Raw genomic sequence first — 20,205 nt, forward strand, 5'->3', positions numbered from 1 at the left:
GGGCCAACATAATAATCCAGGATCCTATGGATTGAAATCTGTTCTCCCAAAAGTAATATGTTGAAGCTAAAACCACCATGGTATAGGGCCTCTGTGAAAGTAATTAATGTTAAATGAAGTCATAATGGTGGGAGCATGATCTGGTAGAATTAGTGTTCTTTTAAGAAACTAAACCAGAGAACTTGTTTCCTCTGTGCTGTGGGGATAGTTCTAAGATAGCCATCTGCCAGCTCAGAGGAGAGTCTTCATAAGAAACTGATCCCGCTGGACCTCGATTTGGGATTTCTAGCTTTCAGAACTGGGAGAAAATAGATTTCTGTTGTTTTAAGCCACTCACTCTGATTTTTCTGTTGTAGACCAAGCTGACTAATACACAGGGTAATCTACTCATCTTAATAGCCTTAATATCATCAAATCCTTTGTCATATAAAGTAGAACATTGACATATCTTTTGGGGACCTCCACATTCTACCATTTAGCCCAGTACAGTGGTCAATCTCTTTTTAATCCACACCTCCCTAGAGTAAGAATCGAGTAAATCATACATCTTCAAGCGATAGCTGTGTAACAGATGCCAGACTCTACTTCATATTCAATTTCCCCCTTCCTAAAAACAAACAAACAAATGACAACAACAACAAAAGCAAAAAGCACACTGCAATTTAGGTACTTTTTACATCATGTGACAGAGCTGCAAAAAACAGAGGCTCTGCAAGGATATATATATCCAGGATATATGATATATATATATATATATTTGATTAAATTACTCCATCCTCCAGTAATTTATAATGTACTAGAGACTCATTTTCCTAGCTCTTGATTATATTTCATAATCCTTGATATATATATCATATCTATCAGACAATATATACATATATAATATATATCAGACTATATATAATATATATAGTGTGTATATATATATCTGTCACATTATGTAAAAAGTACATAAATTGCAGTGTGCGTTTTGCTTTTGTTGTTGTTGTCATTTGTTCGTTTTTATAAAATGGGTCTCAGACTATATATTTATATAGTCTGTATATATCTGATATATATATAGTCTGAGGCTGTATATATACTATAGATATATACACACACATATATATACCTATATGTGTGTGTATGTGTGTGTGTGTGTATGTGTGTATATAGATATATATATATATATATGGTCTGAGGCCCATTTTATTTAAATACAGATCCAGGGTTGAAATCCACATTCCTTTCACTCCGAAATACATCATCTTTCCCTAAATTCAGTTATTTTTCTGGTGTTAATTAACCAGTTTCAATAAGGCTTCTTTCCACAAGGAGCCATCTTACTGATGGCAAAGGCATGTATGAAGGATAATATTTATTATTTTTGAAAACAAGCAGTTCATTAATTAAATATTATGTGTTTGTATTTAAAAAATTAACTTTTATGCTTTGGTGCTCACAGTCGTGAAGAAATGTATATTTTCTTCCTATTATTAAAAGTGATTAATGTATGTACATGATTTAAAGCAAAATTAAGTGGGATAGCATTAGTATTGATAAAAAAACAGTAGTAAACCAGACAACCCAGTTCTGATAGATGAGCACAAGGGCAGCCTTTCATTAATTCATAGAGTAGGACGTAAAGAATAACTGAAAAAAAAAAAAGAAAGTTACACTGTCATTCTTTTCTCCTTGCTCTGTGTGAACTTAACAGTGAATGAAGCCCCTTTTATCTTCCATCTAAAATATCAAAGACCCACAAGAATAAATTATGGATAGATGATAATTAACTTATTTTCAATATATTCTTTGCCTCAGCCTTACTTTCAAAATCTGGGCACATTTTAATAAATGCACAATATTTGCATGAGAAAACATAATTAAATGAGCATGAAAAGGATCCATCTGCTACATAGTTTTATTTTTAGGAATTTACTGAATATCTATGCTAAAATCAAATTTCCATCATTGCTGAGCCTGTTATTACTCTTTCGAGCTTTCGTAACTGGTTGATGTTTTCCTTCTGGTAGTTTTTATGGTAAAACACTATCTCAGAACTTGTGTTGTCAGTTTCACTTTATTGATTTGATTCCCTGTATCATCCAGGCCTCTGTGGTTACATGCAAAAAATACTGATCTTTACCAATTTTAGTAAAGGAGATTTCTTGGTTGACCATTATAACTCATAGTATTAGCAAGAGCATGGGAGAAACAAGCCTGGGCACAGGCAGAAATAAACTTTGCTTCATTAGATTGGGACACATGAATCACAAAAATGGTTTTATTGTAGAAACAACTTGTACAAGAGACCCTGCTGAAATTAACATATCTAACCATTGGTAGCCTGTTTTGAATCTGGTCAGCTGAGTTCCAAGGCTTCTAATGACCTAACTTGGATTATGTATGTGCCCATATCTTGAATTGGTCAAGAAATTAAATGCACAAAACAATGCTTGGGATATACCATACCATGAAAGAAAAGTAATCCTCCAAAAAAAAAGGGGGCAATGATTATTAGGAAGTAGAAGGAAAGATGAGCAGCTACTGAGGAGCAAATGGGAGCTCTTTGAGATACAGATCTGTTTCAAATATTTGATTCAGTTTTAAACATAATACTGTTGTAGAGTGGATGCATAATAAATATTTGTGTATTCATATTGGGAAATACAATTTAAATTGCTACATTTTAGAAAGATTTCTCCAGCAATAAACATGTCCACTACCCTTGCTTCAGTATTGGCCCTAATTTTACCTTCTCTTAATCCTAAAAAAAATCATAAATAAATGGTGAGAAGGAAAAAGAAGGAAACAAAAAATTATGAATGAAAAATATGTACTAGCTTCCAAGATGAAACAATGAATAACACACTCTATCTTCCTTTAAGGAGCCCCAAGCCTATAATAGCCTGATGTTTGGATCAGTGATTAGAATGATATGAGTTATGCAGACTGGTACCAAGAAGGTTAATGTTCACCAAAATATTATCTATTAAACTCAAAATTGAAAATTTAAAAAATCATCAATTATAATATACATTTTTAAAAACTTTATAATTTTTTAGACCTGTAAAGTATAGATACAAACCATATATAGCATCATTTCATGTTACATGTAAAAGCAGAATAAAAATGGCATGGAGACAATAATTGTGACTGTGTAAGATATTCATTTATGTGGATATTAACAAAGACTGGGAGGGTAACAGAAATAAAAGTAGATTTGCTAGAATAATGGATGTGTTTTATTTTTTAATTTCCTTTAATGCCACTATATGTGAAAAGAAATTTACAAGGAAATTTTGGGACTATTTATTCTGTCATCTGATTGTTTGGAAACAAAATACATTGAAATTGTCCCTTGCCTGTTAGTGTGATTCAATCCATTCTTCATGATTTTGCAGCTGTGGTTCTGGCTGTGAGTGCCAGGGGAGACTTCCAGTATTACTGTTTATTTATTACTCTTGTTCTTTTTAAGCTGTTTCCTCAAAGCATCTGCAAGTTGGTGGTTATGGGAAGACAGGTGGTGGATGTTCAGTAGATCTTAGCTAGAATAAATAGCTGTTTTGACTCTTGTTAAGAATGATATTGTTTTAACACTGATATCCAATAATACCTATTAGGAGTTGCAAGTGCTTTAAACTCTCGATTAGGAATACAAAATTGCCCTTCTTGCTAAAAACATACCTTTTCTTCAGTTTCTATATTTTAGAATTCTATATTACATAGAATTCTTCAAATGGCATAGATCCTAACCCTTGTTCAGAACATACAATTACTATTCAATCTCTTCCATCACCAAGATTTGACATCTCAGTTCAGCTGTTGTTGCCATATACCTGGTCATTTTAATTGCTTCTGTATTAATTTCCCACTCTCATTTTCTTCTGTTTCATTTTTGCCTAGGTACTGTTGCCATATCACGCTGACAGGGGCTCTAGCCATATCATACCTCTGATTTGAAATATCCAAGGGACCCCCGCCTTGGGTATTTTTTTTTAAGTTAGAGCCTATGCCGGGCAAGAGTGCAGTGACACAATCACGGCTCACTGCAGCCTAGAATTTCTGAACTCAAGCCATCTTCCAGCCTCAGCCTCCTCATTAGCTAGGATTATAGGTGTAAACTACCACATTAAAAAAAAATCGTAGAGACAGGAGACTCATGATGTTGTCCAGGCTGGTCTTGCACTTCTGACCTCAAGAGATCCTCCTGCCTCTGTCTCCCAACATGCTGGAAATATAGATCTGAGGCACTGCACCCAGCCCCCCTTTGGCTGCTAAATTAAGTATAAATTTTGTAGCTGAATTTTGGGATCTCCTCTCTACTTTTTAGTATTTTTAATCATGCTTATTGCTCCTTCTACCCTATAGACCAACAAGCCAACAACTGAGTCTCATTTTTCTATTTCTTTGCTCAAATGTTTTCCTTCACCTGAATGGCCTCCCTCATTCTTGCCATTATTTATTCAGTGACCTACTTCAAAAATAACTCTCTTCACTAGAACTTTTCTTATTACCCCAGATGGAATTGACCATCATTCTTTTAAAATATAGACAAGTCTGTTCTGCCTCTCTGTACTTAATAAGCTTTATATTAAAGTTACTTATGTGAATAACAATCAGATTACGTGAACTCTATGAAGACCCAAATGCTACCTTTGTCATCTTTGTATTTACCAAGGGAATCTGCAACAGAACGCTGGCTTTTTCATTGGCTTGATTTAAAGGGCAACTCCAAAGCTTGTTGAATGCATTTCATAGGATTAGAAAGAAGAACTTTTGTTTTCTAGTTTAATTATTTTTTAATCCTAATGAAGTTAGAGGGGAGGTCAGATGTAGGATTCCTAAACAAAGGAAAAACAGGAAAGAAAAAGGGAGTATTGGAGGTAGAAAACACTAAATGCCTTCTGGATTTCACCTAATGAAGTTAAACTTCCTTAGGTATAAATAAAGAAGAATGTATTTACTTTTTATTTATTTATTTATTTATTGTTATACCCAGAGTCCAGCATTTGGGTGACTTTATATAGGATCAACTTTAGTGAATTTAATTACTTTATTTTCTATTGTTTTTCTAATATTCTAGTTGCTTTATTCATGTTCTTTTTTACATTTAATAGTCTATCAGCCTTATTAACTGTTCTTGGATTTTAGTTTTATAAAGATATTGTTTTTGTAAAAATGTTCTGCTAAAGAATGTACTTGACTGTGAAAAACCAGGAGAGTGCTGTGTAGAAAGTAGTGCAGGTAAAACAACCTGGGTGAGATTGACCGTGTCCTAGTTTTCCTCGACCCCTAATGGTTAGAAACCTCATTTCTTCCTCTCCTGTGATGCGGTGTGATGAAAGTCTCAGACTGAGGCAAATTAGCATTTACTAGTTTATTTTGTGTGCCCTAAAACAGTACCCTCATGGACTGAGGAGCTGAGTGTAACACCAATATTCAAATCAGCTCTTCCCAAGAAGCACATACACATTTGAAAGGATAATCTTAAACCTACTTACAGTGGTACTTATATACAACAATTAGGGCATACCCTTTTCTTACCAGAAGTAGGAAACAGCTTTTTCTTTTCTCTTTTCTTTTCTTTTTTCTCTTTTCTTTTCTTTTCTTTTTTTTCTTTTCTTTTCTTATTTTCTTCTTTTCTTTTCTTATTTTCTTCTTTTCTTTTCAATTGTGTTTCTAGAGAGATGAATTCTAGAATAATATTTAGGGTTTCTGGAAATATACAGCAGAGTTTGATTAGTTAGTAAAGCATTGGAGTTAATATAACCCACTATGTAAATTATGAAGTGTTACGAATCGTATTCTTTCTATCGAGAAAATCAGGTTATTTTCTTATTCACATATTATTTCTCCATATACGGGGGGTTAAAATAAAAAGAAAGGACAGGATATATACTTTGTGAGGGACTAGAATCCTTAAAATAAAATCTCACCATGGAAGAAATAAATATTTTCAGTGAGAAAATAATCCCAATGGACATCACTAATGCAAAATTAAATATAATTTATTTATTTAATTTTGAAGTTAAAAATTTTTCAAGGTATATTTTATGGTATCTGATATATACAAATTTCCATTTTATTGTTTTATTTTGATTGCAATGTTGCTATAATATTATTTCATGTGTTACAATAACGATTCGGATCTATTTGTTCAAAGTATTTCTCTGGTATTTAATGATCTCTCTTTCTATCTCTCTTCGTCTCTTCTAAGCCTCAACAAAGTGCTTCTGGAAACAATGAGAGCTCTCAAGTTGAGTCAACAAAGGAAGGAAATCCAAGTACGACTGCCTGTGACTCTCAAGATGTAAGAAAAATTTAAGATGCTTTTTACAATATTAGACATGAGAACAAAGCATAAGCATTTTAACAATTCTAATTGATGCCACCATGAAACTTACTACTTATATGTAATATCTACTACCTAAGGATTGTACTTTTAAATATAAGAAAGTAAATGTTCTTTTGGTGTGAATCAGGTAGGTGTTCCATTAAGCATTGCAACCAGATTCTTAGGACAACTATGAATATGAGTTTTTAGAGAGGTAAGTGGATGACCACAGGCTAAGTAAGGTCGTCATTCCCATGGCTACATGATAGAAAGCTGTTAAAATGTAAAAAAAAAACAAAAACCAACAAAAAACCTTATAGGATGTATTTCTCCATGTAAAGCAAATACACTCAGCATACAGAGACATCATGGTAGAAGAAGGGAGATTCATTTCCTTCAAATGGTAGGAAATATGGAATTTGTTCAATGAGTCTTTTCACTGATTAAAAGTGCAATGAAATTTTATTTTTTTGAACTTTGGCCAAATTAAGCTAATGGATCTATTACATTTAGATTTGAGAATAGCAAGTGACAACAATTGTGTTGAATAGATTCAAAATTAGGCTTTAATCCAACTCAAAAAGTGTCTGATGAAACTATTTATGCTTGAAAGAAATCAGGCTGCAGCAAAAATATATATAATAATGATAAGGAGGAATAGACAAGTAAGTTAAACAAGCGATCTCTTTTTGCTCTTCTAGCTGCCAAAGTGGATTTAGAAAAATGAATTACTCAACAGTTTTGCCTTCAAGACTTTGTTTATTTAAACTTGTATCCAAACTGTACGAGTTAGAACATAAAGTTAATAAGAAGTATAAATAAAATGTTTGAAATTTACTTCCAAAGGAGGAGAGAGTCAAAAAGGCTTTGGGCAGGAAGGAAGATTTTTACTGTAGTTAGAAGCATGGGTAGGTCTTTGACAGTGAGCAAATTTGCAAAGGCAGGAAAATATCACAGCAGTATGGCTAAAAAACATAATACACAAAATGGTGGGATATGTGCCTACTACAATCATTGAAGACTAGAGTGTGACGGGCCCTGGATTCCCAAGCTAAGAAACTTAATTTGAACGAGGGAGCTAGTTCAGGTTTTCAAATGTTTGTATTCAATCGAGTGATAAGACCATGGTGTTAATTTTAAGGATGGTGTTTTTATTTCTTGATATATATTTTTGAAACTACATGAAAACACGTTCTCATTGGAGGCAAAATAGAAAATTTATGTGTGGTTTGCTAGGATTCCTCAAAGCAACATTCTGGTCTACTTTTCTTATTGAAGCCTGCTTCAAATCATAAATTGTTTTATTCATATGTTATTTGTTGCTCTCTTCTACTTTTGTTTTTCTCCTTTGTCAGTGATAACTCTTCTGTCCTTAGTAAGTTCCAGAAGCGGATACTATCTTGTTTTGGTCTCAATCTGGACCTGGGGATCTTCAAAAAGCTGCCTCCACCAGCAGAAACATAAATGTTCTTCCACTAACCTGACTTCTGTCCTCTAGACTTTTGTTATTGGAGTCTCTACTCCTAAGAAGCTACACCTTTTAGTACATGGAGTGCTCAGTATTCAGAGCCTGCAGATTCAATTATAGATAATAATGAAGAAAGTAATACAGTGAGTGACATAAACCAGGTGTGAGTAATAGGAATTAGTGGGACATGCGTGAACATCGGATTTCAAGTTCTAGACCGGTACTTCTTAGCTCTGTCTCCAGAATAGTATCAACCGAAGAGTATTTACAAAATACTGATGCCCACAACCCATTGCAGAAAAATTACCTCAGCACCTCAGTGGGTAAGGTCTAGACATTAGTTATGTTAATTTTTTGATTCCTCCAGGTGATTCAAATATATAGGTCATTTTTCACTAATAATAGATTTCCCATTCATAAGAACTATCTGGGGAGCTTTTAGATAGTCAGATTCTGAGCAATTCATCTGGAAATTTTTAATAAATAAAACTAGAGAGACTTTGTTTTTTGCCTTGTCTAAATTTAGCCATAATATTCTGATTTGCATTAAATATTGTGAAATGTATTACTTCCATTTTAATGTAGCAATATAAAAATACTGACTCTACCAGCCTAGAGACTTAAGCTCCAATTTGGGTTGCTTTATTGAATGTCCAAACTGAATAAGAAGGCAGAACTTAATTTCATTTTTTAAAATCACAAAATAAAATTCTTTATCACATTTATACCTTTATATTTTGTCTATTTTGGGGTGTGTTTTAGAATCTTAACCTATGCCTTTATATGACTTTCCTTTAATCAGATATTGAATGAATGCTATTTAGTTTTATACAAGGACAAAAAGTAGGATATAATGTAGTTTTACTTTGTTTTTAATGTCCTTACTTAATAAAATTGAAAGTAACTTTATTCCTATTTCTTGTTTTAACTTGATTTTCAGTTGTAATGAATTCAGAAATCCAAAAACCACTGAATTAGCAAATTTAAAAATAATTAAAGTGAGATTAAATAGGAACCAGAATCTAGGCAATCACAGGAACAATTGGGAACAAGCAATGAAAAGGCTATTTCAAAGAGACAGCCACAGGATTCTGTGATCAAATGAAGATGTAGGTATAAAGATGAAGTGTAACATGAGCCCCAAATACATGTTTTATTGGCTAAAATAATTACATCATCATTATCAAGAAAGAAAACTAGAGTAGGAGATATTTTTGGTTAACTTTTTTCTATTTACTTCTGAACAGAAGAGATTGGTACTCTGTTAATAATTAGAATAGGTGAAAGGTACAATGAAGCTAATTATTTTTGAAATATATAATTTTAAAAATAGCTTTTTTGAGATATAACTTGCATACCATAAAAATTCACCCATATAAGTGTATGTTTCACTCATTCATCACATTTGCTGAGTCCAGGACTGTAATCCAGTTCCAGAACATTTTCATCTCCCTAATATGATCCCACATGCATTTTTTTTCTTTTTTAATACAATGAGTCCCTGTCCCCACACTAAGCATCAGGCAACCACAAACATGGTTTCTTTTTGTATTCGTCTGTACCTTTTTATTGCCGAAAAGCATTTTATTGTATGGTGTACCACACTTCTTTATCCATTTACCAGTTGATGTCTTTTGGATTATTTTTAATTTGTAGCTGTTACGAAAAAATGATGCTATGAACATTTGCATAAACCACTTTGTATGGCTATGTTTTAATCTCTGTTGAGTAGACACCTAGATGTAGAATTGCTGGGTTTGATGATAAGTTTATGCTTATATTGAAAAATTGGTACATTCTTTCCCCCTTTGAACAAACACAAGTGGTGCTTCTCTATTCTCCCGTCTTCACCATTAAAACCTCATGGTTCTCAGAAAGGTAAAATTCTCAGTAGTGAGGGCTCACCTTACCTTAAACTAAGCCTCTAGGAGTTTTTATATTTCATGGTAGTCCATACTCGGCCTCCAGAAATTTATTAAAGATATTACATAAATGTTCTCATCAACTACTGGCTCCAGCAGCTTTCACTTAGGGAGCTTGTCTGTGTACTCTGTATTCATGGTCTCACCAGTTTTTGGGTTGGTAGTTTTTCTGTAACATTAATTCTTTGATACCTCTAAGAAAAATTATTGATTATCAGTCTGTTCAGCCTTTTGCTTGTTGTGAAGGTGGAAGTGGAGGCTTCCAAGACCTTTATGTGTCAGAGCAGAACCTGAAGTCCTAATTTGTGTCTTCTGAAACACACAAGCTTTTATTTTCAGTAAAGTTCAACTCATCATTTTATTCTTCATGCTTTTGATATATCTAAAGAATTATTTACCTGTTTAAGCACACTGATTTTTTTTCTTATGGTTTCTTATATAATGTGTGTGTTTTATTTCTTACATTTAGATCAATATTCTTCAATTTTTTGTGTGTGTCTGTGGATGGTGTTAGGTAAGGTTTTACATTTATTATTTGCATGTTGTTATTCAGTTGTCCTAGTCTTTATAATACATTTTTAAAGAATATCTTATTTTAATTGAACTTCTTTAGTATCTTTGTCAAAAAATAACTGACCACAAACATGAGTTCATTTCTCAACTTTCAATTTTTTTATTGATTTATCCTTACGCTAATACCATATTTTCTTGTTTTGATTTTAATTTTTAATTTTAGTGGTTACATAGTAGGTGTATATATTTATGGGATGAGATAAAAACATGAGATTTTTTATAGAGGTATGCCTTGATTACTGTAGCTTTACAATAAGTTTTGAAGTCTACAATTTAAAGTACTGTGACTTTGTTGTTCCTTTTCAAGATTGTATTGGCTATTCTGAGTCCCTTACATTTCTTTGCAAATAATAAGACCAAAACATTATCTTAATAATGCTGTTTCTTTTTTTCAATCCATAAACATGGAATGTCTCTCTGTTTTCTTAAATCTTTTTTTCTGGTTTTTTTTTTTTTTTTTTTTTTTTTTTTTGAGACAGAGTCTCGCTATGTCACCAGGCTGGAGTGCCCTGGCGCGATCTCGGCTCACTGCAACCTCTGCCTCCTGGGTTCAAGCGATTCTCCTGCCTCAGCCTCCTGAGTAGCTGGGACTACAGGTGCCTGCCACCATGACCAGCTAATTTTTGTATTTTTAGTAGAGACGGGCTTTCACCATGCTGGCCAGGATGGTCTCGATCTCTTGACCTTGTGATCCACCCGCCTCAGCCTCCCAAAGAGCTGGGATTACAGGCGTGAGCCACTGTGCCTGGCCTACTTTAATCTTTTAAAATTTCTTTCAGCAATGTTTGATAGTTTTTCAGGGTACAAGTCTTGCATTTCTTTTCTCTTTATTTTTCTTAAGTACTTTTCTCTTTTTCGTAGTATTGCAAATGTAGTATTTTAATTGCATTTCCAGATTGTTAATTGCTATATATATAAATGCAAGTAACTTTTGTGTATTGATCTATCAGATTGAGGAGTTTTAAGTGACTGTGAGCTCTGAGTAAAACTGTGATGAGATTTGCACATCACCTATAGGTAGTTGCAGTGTTGATTTTAAGCAGTTATGATGCTACATCCAGAATAAAGGAGACAAATATCTTATCTAATTTTGCTTATCAGTCTACACTGATAAATTCCGTCTCATTTTAGAAATAACACTTTGAGGTTCAAGAACGACGAATGCAAAGTGTTTTCTAACGCTTGAGGTAGAAGGCTGAATAAAAAAGTTAGAATTGAAGGTTTGTGTTCATTTATGTTTCATCCAGTTTCCAGCTGTGTAATCATGAATATTTAACCCTTTTAAGACAGCTTTTTCTCCTCTGAAAAAGAGAGATAAATATCTGTTGCTTAATGTAACTCGTCTAAAGGATCCAGTGAGGTAGCCCAGCTTAAGAGTTAGCATATGATTAGCATAAGAAGCTCTCAATAATTACTACTTTCCATTCTCTTATGCAAAGCTATGCCTCTTACAAAAAACCTCAATAAATATTTTGAATTATATACTCTAATTAATTTATCAAATGAAAAAACTTAAAATATGACCAAAGCAACCTTAAATACTGTAATTGTATTTGTAATGTATTTGTAATGAGTGGCCTTATTCAGTGCTGCTTTACACAGCAGAACCAGATGCAGCTAGTAGAAACAGCTATAGGAATAATAATTTTCTAGTCAAATATAAAAATGAACTCTTAATGAAAAGTATCTGAAACTAGAATTAGCAGTTGGTGGAAGTACTATAATATATGATAGAATAATGGAAAACAGCCATTCTGGAATATAGTCAGGAATTGAGGCATTCGTGTGGAGGATAGACTGATCATGTTAGCATCTCTTTCAATTTCAGGATTCTATGATTATCAGCAACCTCACCCCCCGGCAGCTGATAGGACCCCATGCAGTCTCTCAGTAAATAGATAAGAAAGATTATGCATTTTGATTCCTGTTGGTCATACCTGAGACTGAATAACATAGAAGAGAAAGCATGGGAACTACATAAAACCTAGATGTGTATACTGACTTCACTGTTTTTTAACATTGTCGCTCTGGGAAGGGACTTTGTATTCAGATCGCTTTATCAGTATAAGGTAGATGAAGATTTTTCAAATTTTAGCATACTAAGAATCATCAAGTCAACTGGTAAAACAGCTTATGCTTAAGATCCATTTCCATTCCCGTGTATTATTAATCTGTTGGTCAGGGAAAGAGCCCAGGAATGTGTATTATTGTAATCATCCCACGTAGATTTTCTTCTGTCAATATTTCATGTTAAACACTGAGAAATTGCCGGGCGCCGTGGCTCATGCCTGTAATCCCGGCGCTTTGGGAGGCCAAAGCAGGCAGATCACGAGGTCAGGAGATCGAGACCATCCTGGCTAATATGGTGAAACCCCGTCTCTACTAAAAATACAAAAAATTAGCTGGGCGTGGTGGCGGGCACTAATCCCAGCTAATTGGGAGGCTGAGGCAATGCAGTCACTTGAACCTGGGAGGCAGAGGTTGCAGTCAGCTGAGATCGTGCCACTGCACTTTGAGAAATTTTGTTGTTCATTTATTGCAGGTTTATTATGATTATTATATAAATATATAGATATTAAATATGTCACATTCAACCATATCATAGATATCCTTATTAGTTTCTTTTAAGAAGCAGCTCTGAAGTTTTAATACTCAAAGTCTCAAAATATTCTGTGGCCAAAGAATCAAACTTGGAATTATTTTTAGATATAATTCTAAAAATGAAATAAAATAAAATAAAAATTCTATATAAAACATGCTTATTTTTAGATATCTTTGTTGCTTTGTTCCACTTCCTGCCTATGGTATGCCCTGTGTAAACCAGGCAGGATCACTTAGAAAATGGCCCTCGGATTCCTTATTCCTTTTTAAAGAAGACTTAAGAAACTTGAAATGGATTACTAAATTCTTAGCATATTCGACTATCAGTTTGGGGTATGTAGAAGTTACTCTAAAAGCTGCTTTGTTTAAATGATAATATTGGAGTCACATTGAGAAAGCAAAGGATGTGTCTACTCCATCTCATTTTCCTGCAGCTTGCAAATGTGCCTCATATTGTTTAATAGCATATCAAGAATTAAAGACGTTGAACATTGTATCTTAATTTTCACTTAGGAATTAAGAGTTAATACTCAATGTGAATGTGGTTTGCAATGTTTCTGACTCCTATAAGTAGCAAACATTTAATTTTTCTTACTGTGCTGAGGAAATGAAAAACAAGGACGGCTTATGTTTAGCACTGGGAGCACTAGCTCAATTTCCTGCCATTACATCTGCTTGCGAGTCCCTTACCAAAGGGAGTCTATTCAACAGAAAAATATTGCCTAGGGAAATGAGAAGAGAAAATGTGCAGAAAATAAATTCTAGAGCTGTAAGTAGAAAATTATGCCAGCTTTTTCATGTTAAAACAATTTTGGCTGAGATATAAGAAATCCAGTTTGCTATTATATCCAACATGCATTTTGTGGCATTTGATGGTTTGGATGAGTTGTTGGTAGATGCAATGCTTGGTTAACATAATTTTCTAGGCAAGTCATGCCCTGCTGTAATTGGACTGAGAGACCACACAGCATTGTCATTCTGGGCTACATTCCATCAGACCATCTGAAGAGGTTGGCTTCATTTGAACCATTTTTTATTGTCCTACTGTGGTATTTTTTTCAAGAAGAAGCAGGAATCCCTCCAAATAGTGTAGGAATGATAGGTAGTTTCCAATGGTCTTTGGAAAAATGTTATATTTTATTCATATAAATCTCCATGTTTACTTTTCTATAACACCTTAACTTAAGCATTCAAACATGTTAACCTAATTTATTTCCATAAATAGTACGGAAAGCTTAAGAAAAATGGTTAATCTATTAATATGGTAAATGAAAATAACCCAGTAACTGTGTTAGTATTTATTATAAAAATCATTGGCCAAACAATAACGTGCAAACACAAAGCATAATCTGATAAATAATTCTTTTACCCCTCCCATTTACCTATGAGACACATAAGGACTTCCTTTTCTGGGTTTCCATTGTCCTTGCTGGATGAATGTATTTTGTCCATTATCACAGTACACCTTGTATTTTGATTATTTGTATAAGGTTCTCATTTTCAATTAGATAATAAGTAATTTGAGGGCAAAGTCTATAAAAATATTTGTATTGTAAATTAAGGTTCAGAGAGGGAAGGTGACTTGCCCAGAGGCACTTGCTTCAGGGACATTGATGTCAGAACTTGCTTCCCTTCCAGTCCACCACTCCTGCCGTTGGCTCCATCAACAAATTTGGAGTCATTGTCTTGATTTAATGTTACATTCTCAATCTTTTCACTTCTTGCTTTTCAGTGTCTTAACTTATAAATATTAAACCAGCACTAAAACATTGTTCTGTAATAAATGTGAAAAATCAATTTCCTACGTAAATTGGCATCACAGAAAAATTCAGTCAAAACGTATTGGTGTTTCTAAGTAGCATGGTACTCAATTTTACTTTTTTTCTCTTTTGTAATATTATAAAAATTTTGCTGGTTTTTAGCCTATAGCTTGTCCCATCTCTTATTTAAATATGCAGAATGAACTAGATTTTTGTATTTGTCATAAATAGTTTTTTGTTGGTAGAATTTCACATTTACCAGTTGTATAGTTGCATTAATTATTCTGAGTTATTTTAATCTTTTAGAGTAAGATCATAAGAGATATGACTCATTAGCGAAGTATAAAGAAGTGTTTAATAACAACAAAGTCATAGCAATTGGCAAGGTCAGCGATACAAAGTAAATGAAAACTTGACAATGAATTTCTGAAAACTTATTCCATTTGCTTTAATTCTTAAAGTTTTATTCTTTATTTCTGAGAGCAGGAATAGAGTATAATTAAAAATAAATAAGAAGCAAAAGAGGACATTGTCTTTTTGTAATCATTTCAGTGATTATAAATTCAGTCATCATGCCCTTTTGAAAAAATCATTCTAAATATACTACTTTATTTCCATAAATAATTTCCAAATGGGATATCTGCACTGAAGTCAAACACATGTATGTATCATAATGAAGACCTTCTGAAGCAATTGAATGCCTTAGTTAGATTAGATGGGCTGATTGATCTGATGTTTCTGCCTTGAGGGGGGAAAAAAAGGATAAAAGGCATCCTTCAAGGTAAAAGTTACTCAAGGCAGGATGAATGCTTGATTACTGAGACTATTTACTTACCCTGTTAAATCATAAACACAAAAGGAGGAGAGGAAAAGAAACAAAGAACTGGGGGGAAAATCTCCAGCAATAAATTCTTTGGCAATGTCAAGATTTTGTGATGATCAGAATTAATATGTTGACCATAGAAGTGTAAACTTAAAGTGAATATCAGTGCTTCTGTTATGATAGGAATCAAACTTATTGGCAATATAGAGAAATTTTGATTGAAGGAAGGGAAAACTGAAAAAGGGAGATGAAAGATAAAACCTACATTGAGCACCTAATATATGCAAGATATTCCATTAGGAATCTTTGTATGTTTTTAAACAATGTAATCAACTCTTCTAGCATCTGATTGAGGTAGGTATTATTTTGTCTAGCTTACAGATAAAGAATCAGAACCTCAGTAAGTTGAACTAACTTTCCCAAGTTCATACAACGAATGAAGGTAAAAAGAATTTGTCTTCATTCATTAGAGTTGCTATAACAAAATACCATAGACTGGGTGGTTTATAAACAATAGAAAATTTATTTTTCACAGTTCTAGAGGCTAGGAAATCCTTGTTCAAGGCACTGACAGATTTGGTGTTCGGTGAGGCCCACTTGCTTAGGGAAAGCCATCTTCTCACGGTAATTTCACATGGCAGAAGAGGTAAGATGATGTCTCTGAAGCCTCTTTTATAAGGGCACTAGTACCATTCATGAGGCTCTACCCTCATGACCTAATCACCTCCCAAGGGCTCCAATGCCTTATCCCATCACCTTGTGAGTTAGGATTTCAATGTATAAATTTTGGGGGGACATAAATATTCAGATAGTAGCAAAATTCTAACCTAAGATGGACTATCTGTTTATTCACATTGCTGTGATTACCTTTATTGTCTCATTTCACTGTGATATAAACATTTTGAAGGTAAATATCATTATCATCATTTAACAAATGAGATAAAAGAAGGTTAAATTGGTATTTCCCACTTTGCCATAGGCAAATGCTGTTCTGTGATGAAGTTTTCAACAGTATAAATAAAAAGAAAAGTGATATAGAATAAAAAGCCATATAACAACATATTAGCGGATTTTCCATTAATTTTTTATCTTCTGTCTTATCCTCATCCTCCTTTTTCCCATTCCTCTTCTTGTTTCTTCCTCTTCTTTTTTCTATTTCTCCCTCTCTCTGTCTCAGGATAATTTATTTTGTCATTGGATCCTTTGTATATTTTTCAAATTAAAATTTTTATCTGAAATATTGCTGAAATGTAGTAATCTACTTTTTGTTGATTTATTTTCTCCAATGTCAAAATTTAACATTGGCAATTTCATCATTATTGGTACCTAATTTTATTTTCCAATGAGATACCAAATTCCAGAAATTTCCATGTTCATGAACTTACCCACATTATCACAAATAATAGGAAATAGAGTTGGGACTCAAATTCATTTGTACATGACTCCAAAGCTGATTCTTCCTGCCTTACTGTGGGACTCCTAATAATGACTAGAGACATCACAGGATTAGAGTCTCCTGCACTACGCTGTGATTGTGTGTTCTTTTGCACACACAGAGATTATGTAATTACCAAGGTTTGTCTCAACTACATACTTTTGTTGTTACCATGATTGCTTTTGTGGTCATATGATAATATTGTGTCAGTTGGCAGTTTATTGCCAGAAATCACAGAAACAAACAGGTTATTCTAGAGGTGTTGGTGAAGATGTGTATCTGAGAGGCAGTGTTTAGTCATTTTAATAGATGTATTTGTGGCTTATCCCACTATAATTTACAGACCCAGCTGTGTTTCTCCCTAGGTCTCCTGTATAATTGAATGGGTGAACCGCATATTGATGCAGTTGAATTTGTGCATGCTTTCCTGATTAATTTGCATATTTTATTACTTGAATTTCCAGATCTTGGGTACTTTACTAATTAGGTTGAATTTTACTTGAGATGATGACGGTGTTTTGAAGACTTGTACTACTCTTTGTATTGTTTTAAATAATTCTCCAGACTAATATTTGATATTTTTTCTTTTTTAGACATAAAATGATTCTTTTGAATAATTAATACATCATTCACCACAAATTATTACTTCTCTATCCATTCTTTCCCAAGTAAAATTATATTATTTAATTATGCATACATAAAGAGAAATGATATCTGAACTTTCACTTTAGTTCAAGAAAAAGAATTTGAGTTTGAAATTGATATGGAATGAAGACCTTAAGTTTTTAGGCACTTTTCAAATTTAAATGTTATATTTTTATGAACCTGTATATTGCCCTATATGCCAGCTGTACACAGATAAGCAGTTATTATATAGATGGAAATATATCATTGGAAAATGACATGTCAGTCCTACCCCTCAAGAAAAGGGAAAAAGAAGAAAGGAAAAACAAAAAAAGAAAAACAGAGGGAAGGGAGAAGAAGAAAAAGGAGGGAGACAGGAGAAGGGAAGGGAAAAAGGGAGGGGGAAGAAAGGAGAGGAGAAGGAAGAGAGAGAGAGAGAGAGGTAGATATAATGGATATAGAAATGATAAAGACAGAAATAGATAGTTACAACAATGGCCAAACAAATAGGTAGGCTTTATTTGTTATTTTGAAACCAACCTCCAGGGCCAAGCACGGTGGCTTGTAACTGTAATCCCAGCACTCTGGGAGGCCTAGGTAGGCAGATCACTTGAGTACAGGAGTTTGAGACCAGCCTGGGAAACATGTTGAAACTCTGCCTCTATAAAGAATACAAAAAAAAAATTATCTGCATGTGGTGGCATTTGCCAGTACTCCCAGATACTTGAAGGGCTGAGGTGGGAGGATCACTGGAGCCAGGGAGGTTGAGGCTACAGCGAGCTATCATCACGCCAGTGCACTCCAGCCTATGTGACAGAGCAAGACCCTGTCAAAAAATAAAAAAAAAAAAAGAAAGGAAAGGAAACCAGCAAAATGTCAAAGCACATCAATTAAGTTGTGCGTCTTTCCATCTCCAACTTTATCATTGTGCTATGACATTTGACATTACCGAGTTTAATATATTTTATTTTTATCAGTTTTATATACATTTATTGCTTTGTATTAGTGTAATATTATCTATATAATTTCATATTATATGCTACCAGATTAAGCATTTTTATATTAACAAACATTCTAAAAACGTTGTCTTAATGACCACAAAATATTTTATTTTATCATTATTTAGTTAATCAGCATATTTTTGTTTGACCAAGATCTTGTTTTATTTCTGTTATACAAATCACCATAATGAATACTTCTTAGTGCTTCTTTCTTTTCTTTTTTTTGTTTGTTCATTTAGTTTTGTTTTAAATTTTGTATTTTTTTTTTCAGAGAAAAAATACCCCAAATTAAAATAAAATTGGCCTTCTGTATCCCTGGGTTTTACATCTGTGGATTTCACCAACCATGGATCAAAAATATTTGGAAAAACATACAACAGAAAATAAAACAAATAAAATATAGTATAACAACTCTTTACATCACATTCCTATTATATTATGGGCTATAATTAATCTAGAGATGATTTAAAGTATATGGGAGAGCATCTGTAGATTACATATAAATATAACGTCATTTTATTTAAGGGACTTGAGCATCCATGGATTTTGGTATCTGTGTGGGATGATGGAAGAAATCTCCAGCTGATATTGAGGGATGACTGTACACTGAATTGTGAAAATATTTAAAGCCATTTATCCATCTTAATACAATATTTTCCAAAATACCTGTGTGAATGTATTTTCACACTGGTATTGTAAAAGAGAGAAAAGAAAAGAAGAGAGAGGAGTCTGCTTCAGCATGTTATAGCCAACAGTACATGTATAGTTTTTGTTTATTTATATGTTTTATAAGAAAAATAGTTTATCACTTTAATTATTATTTATATTTTGTGTAATTAGATCATACCATTTTATTCAGTGTCATGTGGATGGCATTGCATTAATGCAAATGCATCTGAGTAAGTTAATGTAGAACCACATTTCTTCCAAAACTGAATGGACCACGTTAATCATTAAACAACCACCACTTGTTAAATATATAATTTCAGAGAGTGGTCCATAATGATAAAAATACATATGATTTATTGAACATGTAAAGTGTATCAGGAGCTTTATTCCAGGTTCTTTGTCTTTATTTAACCCCACAAAAATTCCATGAATACAATTCCATTTCCCTATTAAATAAATGGTAAACATGAAGAATAGGACAGTCAGACAAAGAACAGGTGAAAAAACCAGACTCAATATTAGACTTTCTGAATGCAGATCCTGTACTTCTCACTGCCTAGGGACTCAATTTATCTTCAAATATCTTGTAAGATAAACATTATTACTTCAACTGTACACATTTTAAACATGAAGGAAATGTAGCCTGAATATATTCCCATGTCTCCCTGTTTAGAAAGCACATATTCTTTCCACTAGGTTATACATTTTCAATTCACATACCATATAGTTTATTTTATTGTTTCTTATCATTCTACCTGTATTGATTTCCTTGATGAAAAAGAAACATATTATACAATTATTATTTTCTGATAATACCTATATTGGCATTCATATTTAAAACACCATTAATATTATGCACCCTACAGAATTATGTTGACATTTAAATAGATGGTGTATATTAAATTATGTATCTACTGCTTTATAATTGCTTGTTAAATATAAATTTCCTGCATGATTAATTTCATTATCTCTTTCTTTATGTGTTAATGACGACCCTTAAAATCATGAGCAGC

The 20,205-nt window shown here is 33.1% G+C and overlaps 1 protein-coding gene across 3 annotated transcripts in view; it reads left to right on the forward strand.

The window, feature by feature from the left end:
- The window catches only part of LUZP2 (leucine zipper protein 2), a 594,909-nt gene that overhangs the window by 557,223 nt on the left and 17,481 nt on the right, over positions 1–20,205 (forward strand). For all 3 annotated transcript variants that reach the window (XR_004033667.1, XM_030829545.1, XM_030829544.1), the window contains exon 10: positions 6,200–6,292. Coding sequence is in view for 2 of the 3 variants with exons in the window: in XM_030829545.1 (XP_030685405.1) it covers positions 6,200–6,292 (93 nt within the window). In the remaining variant the exon portion in view is untranslated. The remainder of the gene's footprint in view (positions 1–6,199; positions 6,293–20,205) is intronic.

This window comes from Nomascus leucogenys, chromosome 15 (genome assembly GCF_006542625.1).
Source record: "Nomascus leucogenys isolate Asia chromosome 15, Asia_NLE_v1, whole genome shotgun sequence".
Lineage (NCBI taxonomy): Eukaryota > Metazoa > Chordata > Mammalia > Primates > Hylobatidae > Nomascus > Nomascus leucogenys.